This window comes from Camelus dromedarius, chromosome 20 (genome assembly GCF_036321535.1).
Source record: "Camelus dromedarius isolate mCamDro1 chromosome 20, mCamDro1.pat, whole genome shotgun sequence".
NCBI classification, from domain to species: domain Eukaryota; kingdom Metazoa; phylum Chordata; class Mammalia; order Artiodactyla; family Camelidae; genus Camelus; species Camelus dromedarius.
The window spans coordinates 5,694,064-5,715,689 of record NC_087455.1 but is presented as its reverse complement, the minus strand read 5'-3'; the positions used below and the strand labels follow the sequence as shown (position 1 = coordinate 5,715,689).

Below are 21,626 nucleotides of genomic sequence, written 5' to 3'. Positions count from 1 at the left end.
AATGTCCACTGTGAAGAGATAGCATCTGACTCCTAAGGAGAAGGAAAGTATAAAATGTGACTGGAGAATGACTTCATTCGGGTAACACTTCCTGGCTTTAAACTGACATGGGAAAACGCCCTCATTTTCAACACTTGAGTGTATCTCTGCTCAGGTGTTTCCTGCCCTCAGAGGCTGGAACTATTAAAGCGAATGCCGATGGATTATCTGTCAGTGTCTTAACTTTCTATGATGATTAAATCTAAGTGACAAAATACATGTTTCTGCTGTAATTGTATTTTGTCTTCAAAAAGTGTTTTATGCCCGTTTGGCAGTTTTTAAGTAGCACAGAAGAGCACTGAGTTATGAGGGAAATAGACTATTTTAGGCATCTTGTGTGTTTTGTATTAATATTAAGCTGCTTTTTTTTTTAAAAGAGATGTTCGTTATTCCAGCATATATATCTGTTATGGTTTGGTCGATATGCCTTTTAAACAGCATTGGAGTAGACACTCTTTGGGATCTGGTTGCAATCCTTGATCACGCTACTTATTTTTAGAGTTCTTTTTATAAAAGTGACCCTATAGATAATCATTTTATGAAAAAAAATACGGTTTAATGTCTTAAAGATTATTTCCCCTAATTATTCTCTTTGCTGCATTAATAGAGATGGATTATGATTATAAACTGACTAAAAATGTTTAGCCCAAGCATGATTCTACCCCACTTTGAATTCATTTTGAATAGTCTGTCCCACCCATAGAGTTTGTATTATTGCATATCTAACCAGTATTAAATATTCATTGGTAATCTTATTACATATGAAAGTAATAGCGAGCAAGGTGCTCATATTATATGATATGGTTGTTATAGAATATCATTAGTACAGTCATATTTCTATCTCAGAGTGTGATAGTGCCAGCGGGATAAATGAGAAAGACATTGAATCTTCACACAAAGGAAATGGGTTTTATAATGAGTGCAGTCTGAACAGAACTAATCTCTTTCTTGGATCATTACTTCACCTAATCATAAAACCTTTTTTAATTCAAATCCTTGCAGGGTTCTAATTGGTGACCTCTGGAGCCTGATAATTGTTTAAGATAGCTGGTCTTTTGCAGTATACTTAATGATGTCTGCAATTAAAAGTGAGAAATGTGGTTTAACCCTTAGGCAGGTGTAAGTAAAAAGTGGAGTTTCCTTTTTTCAGTCTTCAGCAGTTACTTCCCTTCCTCCTCCCGGGAGTTACTGACTTCAGTCGTCATTAACTTGAATTAACCTAATGCACTGTTTTCTTCGATTAGTCTGTGGGTTTCCTGAATCTTCCTTTGACAAATGTATTGGGTTAAATTAAGAATAATCCTAAATCATCTGGAATAGCCAAGGGGTGGGTCTGTTTGGGAGGCGAGAACTCCTGGCCTCTCTTTCCTCCGTTGTCTAGGTCCACCTTTCTGCTCGTCTTCTTGCAGAAGCTGAGACATTTCTGTGCAGCCAGTTTCAGTGAATATTTATTTCAGAGCTTTCCTCAGTACCAGCAGAAAATGAGTCACTACAGGTAAATTTGCCAGTGTTAGCCATTAGGACTGGTAAACCTGCGGGTGACCCCGAGCCCCATCGTCCCTCATCTCCACCGCTGTGAGTGGAAGCACACTGGAAATTAGTTTGCGCTGTTGTACACTTACTATGCTTTTATTTTCTTCCATTGCTTCTGATATGTTTCTCAGTAAACAGCAGATACTCAATGAATACAGTTGACTGACTGTTCCTATAAAATCCTGTTGATATATTGGAGGTAGAATTTAATCTTTATATTACCATTATATTTGGAAGGTTTTGATTTGTTTTGAAGTGCCCACAAAGATCAATCAGTCAACCTAAGACAGAAATAGAAAATTTTATTTGTGCTAAATTGAGGATTATAACCTGGGAGCATCCTCTCAGAACGCTCCAGGAACGGTTCTGCCTGTTAGAGGCCAAGGCAGTTATATGTGTTTTTGAGGCAGAGGACTGTATATTGAATGACATACTATGGACCGTTTACGCAGTGCACATCTAAGCTTATAAAGCAAGAAGTGGGTCATGGGTCAGCATGATCTCTTACAGGATTAAGAAGGGATGTTGTCTTTCAAGGAGTTGTCTTGTTAATGTTTGGAGAATGTTGCTCTCTGTGGTGAGCAGATGTTTCTGCCAGTGGGGAGGTTTGGCAGATGTATAATGCAGATACACAGTGCACACTAGAGGGGAGAGGTCAAAGAGCACAGAAAATTGTTTTATGTTTAAATTTTTCTTATTTTGCCATAAAATATGGATTTTATTTCACAGAAGCCAGTTGTATGGTATTTTGGAGAAGAGGTTGAGAGTCAGACAATCCTGCAGTCAAACTAGTTCTGTGGCTTACTGAGTGTAAGAAAACAGGGGGTGATACTTCCTGTCCCAGCGCTCTGAGCACTTGTGTGGGCGTCATGTGTGTAAAGTCTCCAGGGGAGTGTCTAGAAAATAGTCAATGTTCAGCTTGTTAGATTTTTTCCTCCCAGTTTAGGGAACATCTCATTTCTGATTTCCATTCCTTGGTCTTTACTGTTTTAAAATTGTAAAAACCCTTTGCAGTTAGAAGTTTATTTTGAAAATTGTTAGACTTTAGTAACAAAATCCAGTAACCTACTCATTTCTGTAGGTCTTTGAGTCTTCCCCCTTGTTTAGAAGGCAAGTTCATTTCCCTGGGGCGTTGAGGGATCATCATGTCTTGTCTTTGTATTTCTCGCTTTCTGCCATGATGCCTTTGGTTTGGTGCATGACTGTGTATATTTTAGGGGAAGTTAGAGGGTCAGTACACTGGAAGCCTTTTTCTTCTCTTAAATCAATTTGATAAAATTTGTTCTAATAATTCTTAGTACTCATTATTTTTTAATTATCTGAATTTGAATCTATAGAATCATATTGCTTTCACAAATTGTTGAAATCCATTCTACAGTGAGATACGTGTAAATCAGTCATCACAAATTAGGCACTGTAGTAAGTAAACAGTGATCTATATTTACATTATGTATTATAGTTTTCAAATCCCTTTGATAAACATTATTTCTTTTGATACATGTAATAACTTGGTGAGTTTTCCCCCAAAACTAAAAAATAACCTAAAGAATTTTTTTCTCACTGAAAATCAGGATCCCTTTACTATAGTAATACCAAGAAACTAGAGGGAGCATGGATTTAGGAATCAGATACACTGGGGTTGAAATCTTAGATCTGGGTCTGCCCGGGGATCTTAGCTAAGTCACTGGATGTCTGTAAGCAGCTGTTGCTTTTCTGTGCAGTGAAGGTTGTATCTACTCTGCTCCGTCGTTAACAAGAATAAAATACCTGGACAACAGTCAGTAAATAAATTCCAGCTGCCAATAGTGTTGTTATGTTTTTGTTAATTATCCACGATGGTGGAATTACAACTGACTGTTGAACATGGGTTTGAACTATGTGGGTCCGTTTATACACAGATTATTTAAAAACAGCAAATACCACAGAGCTGCCACCCACAGCTGGTTGTATCCTCAGAAGTAGAACTGTGGATACGGAGGAACCGTGGATTTGGAGGGCCAAATTATACATGGATTTTGGACCGCAGGGAGGATCAGCGCTTTGACCCCTTCCTTGTTCAGGGTTCAGCTGTAATTCCTTCCTCCTGCCTCCCATTCAGCCTTTTTTCCTTCCTGGAGGAATTTGACTGTCATTTTCTTGTGTGTATGTTTAGTCGTATGCATTGTGTGTGTGTTTAAGGATACTTTGTGTACACATATTAGCTCTGTCTTTATAAAAATAGGTTTACTTCCAAGCATTTTAATATTTAGAGTATTGACTTTTTTCTGCTCTCTGGATGGTGTATTGTTATGTATTTATGATGAGCTTGTTCATCCTTATTAGATGGTGATATGCATCTCCACTCTGCTGTGCCGTTTATTTCTGTTTATGGAAGATTATTTGCAAGATCGTGAGCTTTATGAATCAATCTAGTCTGGACAGGTTTTAGTATATTCAACTCTGGTTTGAATCTAATAGGTGTTCTGTTAGGTTTGGATTGCTTTAAATAAAATAATTCCTTATATAATTCCTTAGTGAAAACATTTGTCATTTTGGAGGTTAAAAAATTTCTTTTCAGACCAGCAGCCGCAGTAACATTTTAGTCATCTGTCAGATAGAATTTACAGTGGCTGCGAACACTATATATTTTAAGATCAATTCAAATCCTCCAGCTGGGCTCTCGTATTATTTTGAAACAGATTTCTGAATGTTGAGCATGTAGGTATTTTCATTCTTACTTGGACTTCTTGTTTCCTTGCAGATCCAGGCTGACTCCTGTCCTTGAACAGTTTCACACAGAGTTAAGGGCCTTGAAAGGGGGCTTCTTGGCCAGGTTACTGTCTCCTCAGCGCTTCCCTCTGCAGGCTGGGTTGTATTCTTTATACTCTTCTGAACCTTTCATGGATTTTTATTTTACAGCGTGTAAATGACTAATAAGCTGGGTTTTGCTGTTAGCTGTACCTTCATGTGAATCCTGACTTGGTACTTAGAAACTATCCAATCTTTGACAACTTCTTACCCATTTGAATCCTCAGGGTCTTATTCTGTAAAGTGAAGGTGACAGACAGATCATAGGTTCGTTAGAATAAAGAGGGAGAGACTTCTAGTCAAACACGCAGCCCCATTCCTGGTGAGTCGTTATCAACAAAGTAATAACAATAGTTATTTCCTTAGTGCTGTCATAATAAGTGATTTCTAAAATGACTTCCATTGCTTTTCCATATTTTGCTGTGTAATATTACATGTGGTAAAATGGGAACTTCTGTGTGTGAAGGAGACATCAGAAACTCTTTTTGAAGCTTCCTTCAGTTTCCCAAGGGTGTAGGGCTGGAGAGCTGCTTTTCGCCCCATCAGGTCCCGTTTCCGCCCTCTGCTCTGTGCCCAGGGGGCCGACGCGGATACCGAGGGCTGCATCAGCAGAGGCTCTTACCCTTTGGTCCTGCCTGGTCCGCCCCTCCCAGGAGGAGGCCGCCAGCAGCAGGTCTGCAGGAGGAGGTGAGATCCCAGTGTGTGTTCCCTTTGGCGCCTCCCTGTAGGGTCAGCAGGAGCTGGCTGCTTCCCTCTGGAGAAGTGACGTCCCCTGCGGGGCCTCTGCAGCGCTGTCTCCCTTCTTCTCCTTTCCCTGCCACTCCCTGCTTCCAGCTTTGGGGCAGTAACACCTCCCTTCCCAACTACACCACTCTCCGCTGCTACCGTTGCAGGATCTCCACCCCTGTGTATATGGGCCCTTGGTTAACTCTCTTCAGATTTTCCGCTTGAAATGCCATCTGTTTCCTCTGGAATCCTGTTCCCCGGATCTTGCACCCGAGCAAGAAGAGAGGCTCTAGGAATAGGCAGAGTTGCAGAGTATCAGGGTTTCTCACTAACAATTTCCAATCCTAGAGGATAAATTCCATATGGGCTTAGCAGAAGAATTCATCGGCTCACTAATACATTCTTTCACGGACCTGTTTTGTGAAGAATGTTTGTTTTCCTTCACAGAAGCACAATGTACCACAGGCTTTACTGGGGGCTTGGCTGCACAGGTTCTAATGACCTGTCGATGGAATGTGCTGGGAAAGTGTCCTGGACTTGGAGTCCTGAGTGTGAGTCTTGGTAATGTTGCCTGCTAATTGTGTGACTTTTAGAAATGTATTTTGTAACTTCTCTCATGTGCAAAATGTGAGTAACAGTTCACTTTGTTGGAATATTGTCAGAGTCATGTGAGATGAAGCGGTGGAAATACTGTACAGCGGGTAGAGCCAGGTGCGTGTGTGTTGTTTGTGGTGGTGAGCGGTGCCCGTGTGCACCTGTGAGCACGAGCCCTGACGACGTGCCCGGCACTGTGAAAGGAGTTAAAAGGGGGAGCTAGCAGTCTGCTGGGGAAGACACTGAGACATTAAGTAGGAAGGCACACGTGTGGTGAGCATTGCACTAGAATGCTGTGTCGTTCAGGATAACTAGGCAGGGGATTCAAAGACAGCCTTTCTAGGAAGTGTTGTTTAGGCAGAGGCACCAGAGAGAAGGCTGCTGTTAGGCAGAAGGTCCCCAGGAGACTTCCAGTCTTGGAGAACAAGTGCAGAAGCCGGAGCCCCAGTGAGCTGCGGCTTTAGGAGCTGGGACAGAGACGGGAGTTGTGGGTGGAGGATATGGGAGGGCAGAGGGCACAAGGGCGCCTGTGTGTTTACTCTGATTGGGTCTCAACCAGTGTGATGCCTTCTCTGAACAGGAAGGGTTTGCCTCTCTGATTGCTGTCTGTCCACTTGAAATGTAAATAAACCCTCTAGTTCCTCCCTCCTTTGTTGTTCATGCGACGGATTGTTTTATTATCCAGCTCTGATTTAGTCCGCCTCCTCTCTCTCCACATTCCATCCGTATCATTTGCACTCAGCTGCAGGACCACTTTCCTTAAGGATGGCTCTCATCCCTCACTCTTCAGCAGACAACTTGCAGGATCTCCCTGTTGTTACCGAACCCCAGTAACTCAGTTTTGACATTAAGAACTTAGCCTGCCTTTTCATGCTTTTGTCCTCATTTCTTCTTTTCTGTGTTTGCCAAAGAGAACCAACCCCTTCTCACTCTGAAGCTGTTCAGTCTTTCTGCAGGAACCCAGGATGTGGGCTCAGGAAATTGAGTTCTTGTCTCAGCTGGCTCACTGACTGGCTCTGCAATCACAGGGTTCTGTCGTCATGACTTGTGAGGTTTATTCTATTTTGTACTGTTACAGGAGGAAAGGGGAAAGAAAAGCAGAGCTGCACGTGTCAGCTGTAGAGTCTAACTCCTCAGATGAAGGAGGTAAACTGGGGTTACCCAGAGTTACTTTACTTCATGGAAGAACTCATTAGCTCTTGCCCTGGCAAGCTCCATTTCTCATCCTTTAAGAATTTAGCACGTATTTGCTAGCTTCTTGAAAATTTTCCCAATTCCAAAACTGCTAGTGTCTTTTCTGCAGCACTGTGTACATTGTATTTATTGAAATGCCACAGATTTTTGTATCTTCTATTCCAAGCCCTCCTCCAGCTTCTCCAGTATATCAGAACTCAAGCAGCTGTTTCTGGATAGATACCAGTTCCTCCCTCTCCCACCATGTGAACCCCATTGCATTTAAAGTATTATTGGATTCTCAAAATATTGCACATGTAATTTTCAGAAACATATCTGTTGCTTCAAATGGGGTAAGCAGTCTAGGTTAATTCCTCATCATAGTTTCAGTGAAAGAATACTTTAATGAAGAACTTAATAAATGATTAAGAGAGAGTGAAGCTCTGGATTTTCAGCCAAGATGCAAAATATAGACATGGCTAGTTCTGTATAAATTCTTATTTTATTCTCTTTTAGTATTTTTAAAAAAATCTACAAAAAGACTGGTTAAAGATTTAAATTTTTGCAAATTTAAAGGGTAAAATATTCACATGATTCTAAATTTTAAAGCAGTGTAGAAGAGAGATGCAGTGAAAAATCTCCTGTTTCCTCCCGCTTGACAGGCAGCCACTGTTATTTGTTTCTTATGTGTTTCAGTAGGGAGATGTTTTCTGTGTGTATACAAGTGAATGTGAATATATATTCTTATAATGTTTTACACAGTGTGTATGTATACACTGAACAATGTATTTCTTGAAGACCATTTCCTGCCAGAACATAAAGAGTTTCCTGATGTTGTAAAGCAGCTGTGTGTGGTTTCATTGTATGGGTGTGCCCTAGCTTATGTAACCAGGCTCTTAGTTATAAACATTTAGATGATTTCCAGTGCTTTGCTATTAAAGACAATGCTGTGAATGGATAACTTTGTACGTAATAAATATCTATCCAAGTATGTATGTCGGGTAAAATTGTAGAAATAGAATTGCTGCAACAAAGGAAAATGTCAATTTAGATGTGCTTGATTCTGTGAGAGAATTTAAGCAGTTTTAATGAAAATTTGCATTTACATTGCTAAATTTTTTTTTATATTGGAAATTTAACTTACTTAAATTCAAAGATTATTTGGCTGCTTTTTAGAGAATTATGGATTTTAATGTATTTGGTAGGCTAAGATGATGATTGGCCCTTGCTTAGGGAGCTTGGGACTAGACCAAGACAAAAACAAAAACGAAATGGAAAAACAAAAACCAAAGAAGACATAAATGACACTAGATTTGCGGGCTGACAGGAGTCCGGTGTCCATCGTTTGAAAATACAGCATTTTAATCCCCTACGTTGTCTAAAACCTAATCACATATTTGCTTATTATTTCTAAGCTGGAAGATGGCATTTGTCCATTAAACTATGTAACAAATGTAATCTGGGATTAGTGAAAGTCAAATCCCCCATGTGTTCGACCTTGAACATCTGAGTATGTGGTTGCCCTTCATATGCTGCAGCTTACTAAGGTGGGTGTCGAGTGCCTGCCCTTCCCTGGGAAGACCAAGGGAGGGTAGCGTGGATTTTGGAACGTGAAACTCCCAGTTAGGGACAGTTTCAAGATCTCATACATAGGTCATCATGTGCACGCCCCATTATTTTGCATTATGTTTATTGGACTTCATGAACACATCAACCTACTTATAATCTTCAGTCAAGTAGAAAATACAGAATTGTTGATTGAGCAGTGCCTAAAAACAAAAGTTTTGACCAGTTTTGAATTTCATCCCTGGAGGGCACAGGGCCCTAAGAGAAATAGAATAGCCATGATGTAAACCGAAATCTGTTTTACTCCCGTGACAGGGTGGGGGCTCCCTCCACTGTTGTGTGCTGGGATAGGTGGAGTGCATTCAAGCCTGTGTGCTTAAACATGGCATCAGGCTTTAATTTTTTAAAAGAACTTTTGAACAGTGAAATGTTGTATTTCATCATATTTCAAAGCTTACTTGAGGTAGCAACAAGATTTTTTAGCAATGTAAGATTTGCAAAGTTGACTTTATCTAGAGAGGAAACTAGGTATTTTATATATTTTTTCACTTTTATCTTCCTTTTTAAAATCATAGGCATATCTCAAACTTTAATGTACTACATGGTAAAATAGATAATTTTTCTAATTTTTTTAATCTTACCTTTATCACTTTCTGTGTTACTTCAAATGCTAAATAAACGTCACTGATGCAAGGAGTGACATTTTGAATTCTGATGGAGGAAGTAAATAGTATATTATGCATAAGTTGTAAGTTCTCAGAAGTTTTAAAAATGCTTTGTTATTTAAAAAGATATTATAGTTAAAATCTATTTCGACAAACATACATACATGAAAAATTCTTTTCTCTATGAAGTTCCAGTGTACCTCATTTTGTTACATCTCCTAACTATGCTAAAGATATTCCCAATTATAGCATAAATGGATAAATAAAAATAGTTAGTGTGAAGTTTTTTTCTTTGACTAATTAAAACTGAAGTCATGCATTGTCGTACGCAATGGAGTAGATGACATGTGACTTACTGCTCTTTACTGAGGAAGACAAAACTCATTTAGCTCATAGCCACTATTCTACAATTTTTAGACGCATTGTGTGTGCATGCACACGTGCTGATTTATTCATGGAAAATTCTGAAGGAGTATGTAAGGTTGTAGAGTGTGTAAGATTATCACCTCTGGAGTGTGGGTACAGGAGAAACTTTCTTTTAATTTTATATCCTATGATACTGTTTTAAATTTTTACTGTATGTATATTTTATAGAAAAATATCAAAATTAAAAGTACCCTTCAAAGGGTTTTTTTTTTTTTTGGACAGTAGTAACAAGAATTACCTATGCTAAGTTTTACATTTAACATATTTCTGTTTCGATGTATATTATTCCCATGTAGATTCTGTATAGAATGATCAGTTTTACGGGATCAGAACATAGGATAATACAAGACAGCAGACAAAATAATCAGTTTATTTGGAGATTTCGTATTTATCTTTATTCTTAGCAGCTTTGGTCAGAAGCTACAGAGCTAACTGGCTGTTCCTTCCTCTTGCCACCCTTTTTTTATCTTCGGGTCCTTTCCCCCTTGTCTCTCCCCCATTGCTCCTTATCCCTCTTGTATTGTGCTGTCTGACACCAACCAACTCTCCAACACCAACAGATCTGTCTGATGGGGCATAAAAAAACAATGAAAGAGACTGCAGTGCACACTGTCTTTAGAGACAGACAGACCTGGGGGTAAATCCTACCTCTGCCAATTATCAGCAAAGTAACTTTTCTGAATTTCCATTGTCATGTGTTATGAGGATTGAATTTTGTCATGAATATGATGCATATTAAATTTAAATATTCCCAGCTCTACAAGCAAAAGAAATAAATATGTGTGTCCCTTTATACAACGGGTAGCATCTCTCCTTCCTTCTCCCTACTTTGGTCCCTTCTCTGAACCTGGCTACCTTGTGGTCAGTCTGTGGTGTGCAAGTCCATGTCATCATCTGTGCAGCGGTGCCTCGTGCACCTATTTGTGTACCCTTTGTCCAGCCAAATGCTATAGGCAATAATGAGAGGAAACAGCATACTGATATTTTCCTAGATGTGGAACTTGCACATAGTAGGTGCTTAGTAGTTGATGTTTGTTGAATGATGAAAAAATTTTTACCTAAAAGAAGTTTATGTTCCGGTGACTGTTATCTTACTCCAGTCATACCGCTGGAGCAGAACATCATAGACTGGGTGGCTTATAAACAAAAGAAATGTGTTCCTCCCAGTGCTGGAGGCTGGAAGTCCAAGGTCAGCATGCGTGCTGATTCGGTGTCAGGTGAAGTTCCACCTCCTGGTCCACAGATGGCGATCTTCTCCCTGTGTCCTCTGTGGCAGAAGGGGTGAAGGAGCTCCGTGGGGCGTCTTCTCAGGGTGGCTGTCCCTTCCTGTGAGCTCTAACTTCAGATCTGATTCCTCCCTGAAGACCTGCCTCCTAGTGCCATCACTCATTCCAATGTATGAATGGTGTGGGCACAGAGACTGTCTGTAGCAGAGGGGCGCCACATTGTTTTTTTCACCTGGGAGTGAGAGCAGACTTGGGTATAAAGTGCTTTGTGAGTGTCGCGGTGGGAGTGATTGAGTCTCCCTCTCCTGCTCTGCTCTGTGGAGGAAAGGAGGGTCGCCCGTAAACAGTAGTATTTAATGTGGTCGAATCTTGAAGGAGGTGTATGAAACAGATCATCAGAATAGCATCACAGGTCGAGAAAAGAGTGTTAACAAAGACATGAACTTGTAGTTGGTCCATGTCACCTGTGAGAAGATTTGGTTGGGGAGGTCGACTGACAGAAGGTTGTCTAGGGCTTTTAATGTCATCTTAGAGAATCGATTCTTGATGCGATCCGCCTTGGAGAGCCAGGCAGGGTTGATAAACAGGGATGTCAGTACTTGGTAATGCTGCACTGAGAATACTTTCTGGCTTTTCTTTGCTATGTGATCAGCCTTCTAGGATTCCAGAGGCCTCAAAGAACTTATTTGTATGTTTGTGTTTGTTGGCTGGTCCAGAGTTCCCCTCCATTAGCTGGGGCAGTGGCGATTTGACTCTGTAGAGCAATGGCATGTGCGTTTTTCCCACTGTACAGGTGAAGAATTACTGATAAAATGGGACCCATGTCATCACTTGGGAACATTGTAGCCATCTAAAGTCCGTATCCTGTATTTGATTTCATGCCACAGTACAGCTGAGAACTCCCGGCCTCTGGAATCTGTCAGACACTTCACTGTTACTTTTTTTTTTTTTTCCTCCACAGAAATAGAAAAGTTTCAAAAAGGAGAAAGCAAGGACGAAGAGAAGTACATTGATGTGGTGATTAATAAGAACATGAAGCTGGGACAGAAAGTGCTAATTCCCGTAAAACAGTTCCCTAAGGTAAGCCAGTGAGGTCTGCCCTGCAGGTGTGTTCAGCTGTATCACAGGGGAGCAGATGTTACTCTGTTTGGTGTTTTCTTTAGCACAACACCCCGCCCCCATCCCAAAAGGCATGCTTTTAAAATTAGTTAAAAATGTACTTAGTGATTCTGTTCTTTCTGTTTGACTTCGGTGTGAGTTATGGAGCCTAAAAATGATGCTCCTGAGTCACACTTTGGACTGTGGACAGCCTGTTAGCGTCTTCCTGCTGTGGTGTCTTCATTTGTAAGATGAGGTTGGATTGCTAAGAAATAAGATTATCCATGTTAAATGCTTAGTATAGAGCACATAAATGTTTAAAGTAGTTTATAATTATTCTAGAAAAAAGATCGATTTTTATTCATTGCAAGTGTTATTTCATGTCATTGAGCACAGTTCTAACAGGTGCTTTAAAGTCCATCTAATTCTAAAATCTTGGTCATCTTCTTAGATTTGGCCTAAATTGGTCTCTTTTCACTCTGCTTTTTTCTTTGAGTGTCTGTGTACACGATCTGTGCACGCTGTTGTATGTATCAGTAGTTAATTTCTTTTGATTGCAGAACAGTAGTTCATTATTTGAATATACCATAATTTATTTGTACATCTGCCCAGGCAGTTTTCACTTTGGAATTATTATAATTAAATTGCTGTGAACATTTTTGTACAAGTCATTTTATGACCATATGTTTTCATTTGTTTTCAGTAAATAATTAGGATTTAAATTGCTGTGTATTTAGTTTTATAATAAATTGTCATAATTTTTTTCCCAAATGGTGGTTCTTGTGATATTTCTAGAACAATGCATGCAGAGTTGTGGTTGCTCCATGTCTGCATCCGCATTTGATGATGTCAGTCTCTTTAATTTCAGCCATTCTGATAGTGTGCTGATATTTTCTTGTGTTAATTTGCATTTCCCTAATGACGAATGATTTTGTATACTTTTTCATGCACTTATTGGCCGTTTATATATCTGATTTTGATGACATCTAATGTGTTGGGTTTTTCTTTTATGATTTTTACCTTCTGCCAATGAAGAAATCTTTGCCAACCTAAAGGGAATGTTAGAGTCCTTTATAAGTTATAAGACAGTCTCCTGTGTTTCCTCTAAAACCTTTATCATAGCATTGTATAGCATTGTATTAGATTTGTCCGTTTTATGTCTGTGATACATCTCAGATTCTTTTTTGTGTATGGTGTGAGATAGACAGTCAGAATACATTCTTTTCGTCATATGGATGTCCAGTTTTTTCTGTATCATTTGTTCAGAGATATTTTACTCCCGCTGATTGTCGGGACCTTTGATGGAAATTGGACGACTATGTAAGTGAGGGCGTGTTTCTGCACTTTCTATTTTGTTTCATTGATCCATTGATGGATCGTTATGCTGGTGCCACAGTGTCTCATGACTAGCTTTTTATAGTAAGACATGAAGTTAGGCAATGTCCCTTCAGCTTTGTCCTTTTTCAGGATTGCTTGGACATAGATCCTTTGTAATTCTGTATAAATTTAAGAATTATTTTATTAATTTTCACAAAACATTCTGCTGGGATTATGACTGCATTTGCATTAAATCTGTTGATCAGTTCAGGGAGATCTGACATCTAAGTAATATTGAGTCTCCCCTCCGTTGAATGTGATACATCTTTCCATTTTTTTAGATTTTTGAAATTTCTATCAGCGTTTTGTCCTTTTCAGGGTAAAGGTCTTGTCTTTTGTTAAACTTATTCCTAAATATTTTATGGTTTTTGAACACTGTTGTAAAATGAATATTTCAGAATTTTATTTTCCAGTTTTTTACCTCTCGCAAACTTTTGTGTTTTGACCTTGTATTCTGCTACCTTGCTAATAAATTTACTTGTTCTATTAAGTTGTTTCATAGATACCTTAGAATATGCTGTGTACATAATCGTATCATCTGCATAGACAGTTTAGTTCTTCTGTTCCAATTTTTATACTTTTTATTTACTTAGCTTGTATTATTGTATTGGCCAGGATCTCTAGTATAACACTTGCATACAAGTGATGAGATTAGGCATTTTTCTCCGGTTCCCCATCAGTATCAGGAAAACATTCAGTATTTTACCATTAAGCATGGTTAACAGCTGCGGGGGTTTTGTATATGCCTTTTATCAGGTAGAGGAAGTTCCCTTCTATTTCAGTTTTGCTGAGAGATTTGATACTGACTGGATGATGAATTTTGTTGATAAATTTCTACATCTGTTGAAATGAACACAGGATGTTACTCATTTATACTGTTAATACAGTGAATTTTATTGATCAGTTTGTCTGACTCAAACCAACTTTGCATTCCTGGGTTAAGCCCTACTTGGTATTATCCTTTTTATACATTGTTGGATTCAAATGCATCTATATTCATGAGTGATACTGGCCTAAAATTTTTATATCTACATATAAAACATGTAGGTATATTTGTCTACATATTATAAAAATAGGGGAGAAGTTTTTGTTTCCCCTTTTTGTTTCAAAGCATAGATGTCAGTTTGGTGCTGTTTCTTCTTTAGTATTAGAATTCGCTTAGGGAAGCCATCCAGGCCTGGAGTTTGATGGTGAAAAAATGTTTTCAAATGCGTATATTTACATATGAACCAAATGTAAATTCTTCATTGTCTTTAATTGACAAGGCACTAATCAGAGTTTCTGTTTCATCTTTTGTGAAAATTGTTTTGTGTTTTTCAAGGGATTTCATAATATTTCATCATATTATTTCAGCTATTGCTTCTTCAAATACTTTTCTGATCCTCTCACTCCCTACCTTTTGAGACGTTAAGTACGCATACTTTCAACCTTTTGATATTCTTGAGAAGATTCCTATGACTGTTCATTTTTGTTATTAGGTTTTACCCCCTATTCTTCAATTTGGATAACTTCTACTGCTGTATCTTAAACTCGTTGATTCTTTTCTATGTTATCTTTATTTTATTTTATTTTTTTGTTAAGCCTGTCAGATAACATTTTTGTATCAGATGTGATTAGTTGTTTCAGAATTTATATTTGATTCATATATAAATGTATGTATTTGAAAACATTTATTCTCTCCTGAGATTTTCTGTTTATTGTAGGTGTTGTATTATCTTGTTTTGTTGAGCACAATTAAAATAGGTGCTTTTAAGTCTCATTCTAAAATCTTACTCATCTTAGAGTTGACTCTTTTATCTTGATAATGAGTCATACTTTTCCCATTTTTTTGTATGTTGAGTAATTTTGGATTGTGTACTGGATATTGTGAGTGTTATATTGTGGAAACTGGATTCTGTTATGTTTCTTAGAGGAATGTGGATATTTTTGGATTTGGACTGCAGACTTTGCTGGGTTGGAGTGCAAATCTCAGTTCATTTCTTAGTTTGACTTTTTGCATTTATTTTTGGCATATGTGATTCAGGGGTCAGTTAGGGATTTTGGCAGATTTTATTTACAGAATTTGGGTTCCCCAAGTCTAACTGTCATTTCTAGTGTTCCTCCCACACAGTTCAGCACTATGGTTGCCTCTAACTCTGCTACTCAGACTAAAAGCTCTAAAGTCAGTAAATTCGACCGTTCCCTTCTTCCAAGTCTTGACTCCCTTCCAGAATTCCCTTGTTTTTTCATCATTCTCCAGAGGGTTTAGATAGTTGCTTTTTGTATTTTGTTCAGTGTTTAACAGTTTATAGTTGTTACCTATGGACATTCAGCCTGTTAGGTACTTAGTCATATTTGCAAAACTGAGGATATACCTTTTAGTAAACAGAAAACTGTTACGAACATTTTATTGACATGCTAATTACTAAGCAAAGCATGGCTTATGGAGACTTTTATAAGTTGATTCACCATGCTTGATATGCTCTCCATGCTCAGTGTGCAGCAGGTGGAAAGGTGACCAGACTCTGTCCCTGTCTTTAAATAGTCCATAGTCCAGTAGATGGTTAATCTGAAGTCAATACTCTGTTGTGTATGAGTGAGGATATGGAGTAAAGTATATGAGTTAAGTGTATGAAAGAAAATCTCAAGTATTGTTTTTCAGTGTCAGCTTTGATGAGAGTAGGGGAAGACAAATTATAATTTCTGTGCCTCACAGAGAGCAGAGTTCATCTCAAGCACTTATGATGTCTGAAGTAGGCTGCTTAGAAATCTGCTTTCAGAATTTGGAAAAGGATATTTCTGCTTATAATTTCTCAAGTTTCAAGCCAGCCCCATGTAAAGGCTAATACAGCACTTGCGTCAGTTCTAAGAAAGCTTTCATGCTGGTGTCAGTTAATAGACTGAGCCAGAGGACGCTGGCAGCACTGGCAGTACGTGCCCCCGGAACAGCAGCGGGCAGAGTGCAGCTCGGCATGGAATTGATGCTGACTTGACACTTCCAGCTTCTAATGTCTAATAAAACAATTTCCATTAATTGAATAATTTCTCTTCTCTTAATGAACCACTTCAACACTCTTTTAATGGCACGACACTGAACATGAGTCTCCTAGTATTAAAACCCCAAATACATTTGCTCTCATGAGTGTATGTGAGAGCTTGGAAAGTGTAAAACTCAAAGTGAACAGTGTTTCATGAGGTTCTTTTTGTTTGTTTTTGTTTTTTAAGACTAAGCTATAGAAACTGTCCTCCATAGTTTTCCTGTGGACAGACCCCAACCCTTGGTCCTGGGCATGACTAGATATAACAGAGTTGATGTAAGTGCCAAATCAGCATTGGAACAAGACGCCCTGTCTGTGAGGACCTTTAGATGCCTTGTGGTTTAGATTTTACACTGATTTTTTAATTCAGTGTTTCCTTCATCATTGGACCCATCGATCCATTCGTATACCTAACATCCATTGGGGTCTTCTCTGAGCCAGGAATAGTGCTGGGAAAGCAAAACTGATTAAGACACGTTCTTTTGTCACAGGAGCCTCTCAGTTTTGTGAGGAATACAGGTGAATAACTTAATGAGTGTATCACCGTGTGAGGAGGTCAGTGCTGGGGTGCCCTGGAAAGTCAGGGGAGCATGCTGGCCCTCTCACAGAAGCCCTCCCGAAGGCTCTAGAGGCACTGGCTGGGTCGGGGTCAGAAGTCAGACAGGGTGAGATGAAGGTGGCCGTGACAGGGAGACACAGGGCAAGGGGTTTGAGAAACCACCAGCCATTGTACTTGGCTGAGCAGGTTAGTTTCAATAAGATGTGCTGATTTTAGGATGGAGGGTATAGCTCAAGTGGTAGAGCACATGCTTAATATGCACAAGGTCCCGGGTTCAATCCCCAGTACCTCCTCCAAATAGAAATAAACCTAATCAAAAAAAAAAAAAAAAAAGATGTGCCAATTTTTATTGGGGATTTATAAACTCATTGATGACAGAGCAGGGTATGGAGTGGAGTCAGCCAGTGCGGGGCTTGACGTTAGACCAGAAGGTGACCTGTGAGCTGCTTTACAATGTGAGGGGTGCTTCTCCAGGTGTTTAATTGTTGGAAACGATTTCAGTTGATGGTTTGCTTGCGGGCATGACGTGGTCCTGCACTTGCTAGTCAGTCCTTGAGTGCTGGCACCGAAGCTCATGTGGCTGGTTGCAGGGGACTTTGAAACTTGTTGGCGTCGAGGAAGCCTGACATTAAAAATAATTACTTAAAGATGCATATATTTATGGTAAGTCACAGTCAGTGTCCCTCCTAGTATCCATTCAGTCAGGGGACCCTGTGGTGAAACAGAAAGGCCTCTCTGGATTATAGAACCTTCGGAAACTGAAGGAGCAAAGTCCCTTCCAGGCCAGCCCTCTGCCGTCATCGACAACCCGTGTTTTCAGAGGGGACTGGAGCCACACAGCTGTCAGGAGAGATGAGAGGAACATGGCTTCAGAGGCTACCTTTGTCCTCGTCTCCGAGGTCTTCTCTGGGCCCCTGTGCCATGAGAATCGGAAAGTTAGTTAAGGTGGTATTTGTAAATAGGATAGCATTCAAAAAGTATTGTAAAGGAATTTCAAATCTTAACTTATGTTGTGACTTTTCCCTTACTTACTTTAAATGCTTAAGTATTAACCCAGAAAGTAGCACTTGAACTTAGATTTGTTAAGTGGACTCCAAAAACAGCCACACATATATTGAGGGGCTCGTGAAAGAATTTACTCATGTTGTTTTGGGCATTTATTGTTATTACTGCTACTATTTTATTGAGTCAAATAAGTAATTACATAATTTGGTTATATATAAGCCCCAGAAAATTTCATTACATTTAAAAGACTAGACGTTCCATGTATGTACTTTGGTCACAGTGCAGTACATTAAGAAATTGAAGTCTGTGATGAATCTTGTTCTGTGTAAATCTTTTATTCCATCAGTGCTCACTGTTGAGAGGTGGTAAAGGATAGACCCTTATGAGCACTGCAGAGCCAAAAGGTAAAACATTTTTAGTGCTTAGCCGTGTGTGACTGGCTTAGATGTCTTCAGTGCTATTGTACTGACTGTTTTGGCTCTGGGTCCCATGAGGGACCTCCCAGTTGGATCAACTGAACATTGCACAAGTGTGCTGGTGGACCCCGGAAATATGAACAAAGCTTAACCCCTCTCTTTTGGGACCCCCTACCCCCACCCAGTGGAGTAAAATGGCTGATAGTCATTCAATGGACTAAACTATGAACTTTTATCAAAACAAGAAATTGACACATAATTACAGGCAACAAGGGGCACGAAGTGTATACATTGATCCTGAGACACAGTTACAGGGGGAAGGCAGTCAGGTTTAGGGGTCAGTCCTCTTTGTTACATGTGCTGGTTCTGCGGTCTCCTAGCTTTCTGACGCCAGATGTCACATCTCCACTCTCTCTCTCATCAGGCTAAATGCTTCCTGAACCACATCCACATGAATATTCCATAAGTGAACTTCACACCCTCTCCTCTTGGCAAACCTGGACCTTTCCCTGTGTCCCATATTTCAGTGAATGGCAGACAGCAAATGTACCTAAGAGCCCGTTGCCTAAAACTAGCACATCATTTTTGTCTACTGACTTCTTCCTTTATCTCTCCCCCTTCATTCTTGAAATACCATGACATATAGTTTATTACTTCTACTTCCTAAATTTATTCTCATTTATTTCTATCTCTGCATTCCGTTGCCGCTCCTTAGTTTAGACGACTGCCATCCGTCACCCAGGCTTTTGTGATAGCCTCTTAGCTGGTTTCAAATCCTCCGTCCCATTCTTCACACTTGCAGCCAGACTGTTGCAGTCTGGGGCTTTCTGGATTAACAATTCCAAACTTATTTACATATAGGCTGCATTGCTTGTCTTATTTTGTTATCCACCCATCCCCCCACCCCCACCCAAAGAATATAATCCAGTTTTGAGCATACAGGGGTAACAAGTACACAAAGTAGACTGTTTCAGGTGGTGTCTCACTTCTGCGTGCCTGTGTGTGTGATTTTCTCCATATCACCTCCTGAAGAAGTCACTTGTGTTACTGTACTTGATTGGTTTTTAGAGTTGCTGATGTCTAAATGAGTGGGGCTGTTTACCATTTGGAAGTAGATACTATGTTAAAATTGCAATAAATGGAGCAATACCAAATAATCTCAACCGCTACCATTAATACTTAGTGATTTGTGGTTGGCAAACTACTAAGTTTAAGTAATAGTATTTATCTGTAGCTTTAATATGCAGCAATAATTACTGCGGCAAAGAAAATCAGTAAAAATTATGGTGACTAGTGCCATTTGATTTGGGGTAAAACGAACTTTCATTCCACAAGTATTTATTGAGAAATCATTATGCCGGAAACATGATGAATCAAATATGGGTCCTAATTACTCTCAGGGATTTACAATCTAACGGGAGAAACAGTAAATTTTACTAAATAATACAGGGAAGAGACTGAACTAAAGTAAGAGGGAGATGGACAGTGCAAGAATTTAAAAGAGTGAGGGAGAGTTATTTCTGGAGAAAGTTACAGGTGGAATTAAAGTAGTCGTTGAGTGTAAGTTCAGGATGTTACCAAGCAGAGATCGGGGGGGGGGGGGGGGATGGGCGGAGTAACTGTTGGGCCAGAAGGATTTAATTATGGGGAGTAGCAGGTTGTGGATTCCTTGCGGTGGTGATGGCTAGGGTGGAAAGCCTTCAGTGCTGCACTTGTGCAGTAGACTTTTGTGAGGCTAGGAGGAGCCCTGAAAGATTTATGACAGATACAAATAAACAAGTAGAATATATAGTAGAAAGTATTCTGCATTATTAAAGATCTTACCTTTTTTTAAAGTCCTCTTAATATTTAGGAATGGTTGATTTAAATACAAATTTGGAATGACTTTTATTCCCAGGAAATTCAGCTTCCCATGTGAAAAGTGATTATTGTCTTTAGAGGTGATTATCAGAATCATGAGAATTATTGTCAGTAACGTAACTTGACTCAGTTACTAACTACCCTAAGAAACAGGTGTCTTGTTACCGAAGAGGCTGCTCCATTTCATGTGAGTGTCGTGGTCCCGAGTCTGTTGTTAGGTTTACTACTGTTTGGAATTCCGCAGTTATGACATTGGCTTAATTGAGATGAGATCAGTACTCTGAATGCCATCTAAAAGCTGGATTTATTTAACTAATCATTGTGTGTTTTGGTGGAATTATTGGAGCCTAAACTTTTTAATTAGCAGAGAGAAGACAGGTAAAAGGAACCTCGTTTCTTTTCTTTTCAGTCTTGCCATTGGGCAGGAATTGGGTGAATGTGGAGATGACAGACCAACTGTGTTCCTGGAGGGCTTAGTTCCTTCTCCTCAGTGAGGTCTGGATAGCGAGCGTGGGGTGATGTTTTCCAAAGAGAGATGTCACGTATAGTTTTACATTTGGGTGCTACAAGGACGTGCTAGAATGTCTCTTTTAAGGTATATATGTGGCTTTAGGGAATCATATAAGGCACTGTTTTAAGGACCTTGCATGTAATAATTTTATGTGTATTAATCTTTACAGTTTTAGGAGAAGGGAATGATTATCTCCTGTTCACATATGAAAAAAATAAAGAACAGACAAGTAAAGTACCTTGCTAAATGTTACACAGTTAGTGAGTAACAAGCCTTTGAACCCCAGAAATCTGGCTCCGGAGTCCATGCTCTTGTTCAAGAAATTACAATTGATTAATATTTAGTACGTGAGTTAATGCTAGTGCCATGAGTGGCTCATGTGAGTGCCGCACAGTTGTGTGCACACTGAGACAGGATCCCAAGGTAAAAGAGGGGATTCTCCAGGGCGGAAGATCCCACCAAGTTTTAATTACTCATTTGCTTTCAGTACTCGGGGCATGTAACTGTTACATGTGCCTGGTTATGGATTCTTGGATTGCGTGTCCTCGTTGTAGTTAACGTAAACTTTAAATGGGCAAAGATAATTGCAGAAGAGCCTGTGACTTAAAGGCCACTACAGATGCAATGGAAACAAGCGAGAAAACAGACGAGCCGCTCCTTCCCCTGCGCCCAGCGCGGGCTCCGCACCAGGACGGGGGGAGCAGTTGGGGTCCCGTCTCATGTAGGAGGGTCATCTCAGAATGGGACCTGTTTTTCTATGTCAAGTATCATTAATGATGAATCTCTTGACCTAAGTAAGTACTGAAATATTAACCAGTGATAGAACAAGTATAAATTTTTAAATAAATAAATGTATACATACTATACAAATACAGACATGCACATACACACGCACATGCATCTGTTTTACACGTGTATGTAACACAGTGCGAGGGCCCGTGGGTGGGGACGCTTCTTCGCTGCTGACTTGAGATCTCAGGACACCCAACGCCACCCTGTAGCGAGCACCTACCCTTGTCGTCACCATGGGACGCACCGTGGACTGCCG

The 21,626-nt window shown here is 39.7% G+C and overlaps 1 protein-coding gene across 5 annotated transcripts in view; it reads left to right on the top strand.

Moving 5' to 3' along the window:
• KHDRBS3 (KH RNA binding domain containing, signal transduction associated 3) overlaps positions 1-21,626 on the top strand; it is a 139,023-nt gene that overhangs the window by 39,310 nt on the left and 78,087 nt on the right. For all 5 annotated transcript variants that reach the window (XM_031439671.2, XM_064476814.1, XM_064476815.1 and 2 more), the window contains exon 2: positions 11,697-11,815. In XM_031439671.2, coding sequence (XP_031295531.1) covers positions 11,697-11,815 — 119 coding nt within the window. The remainder of the gene's footprint in view (positions 1-11,696; positions 11,816-21,626) is intronic.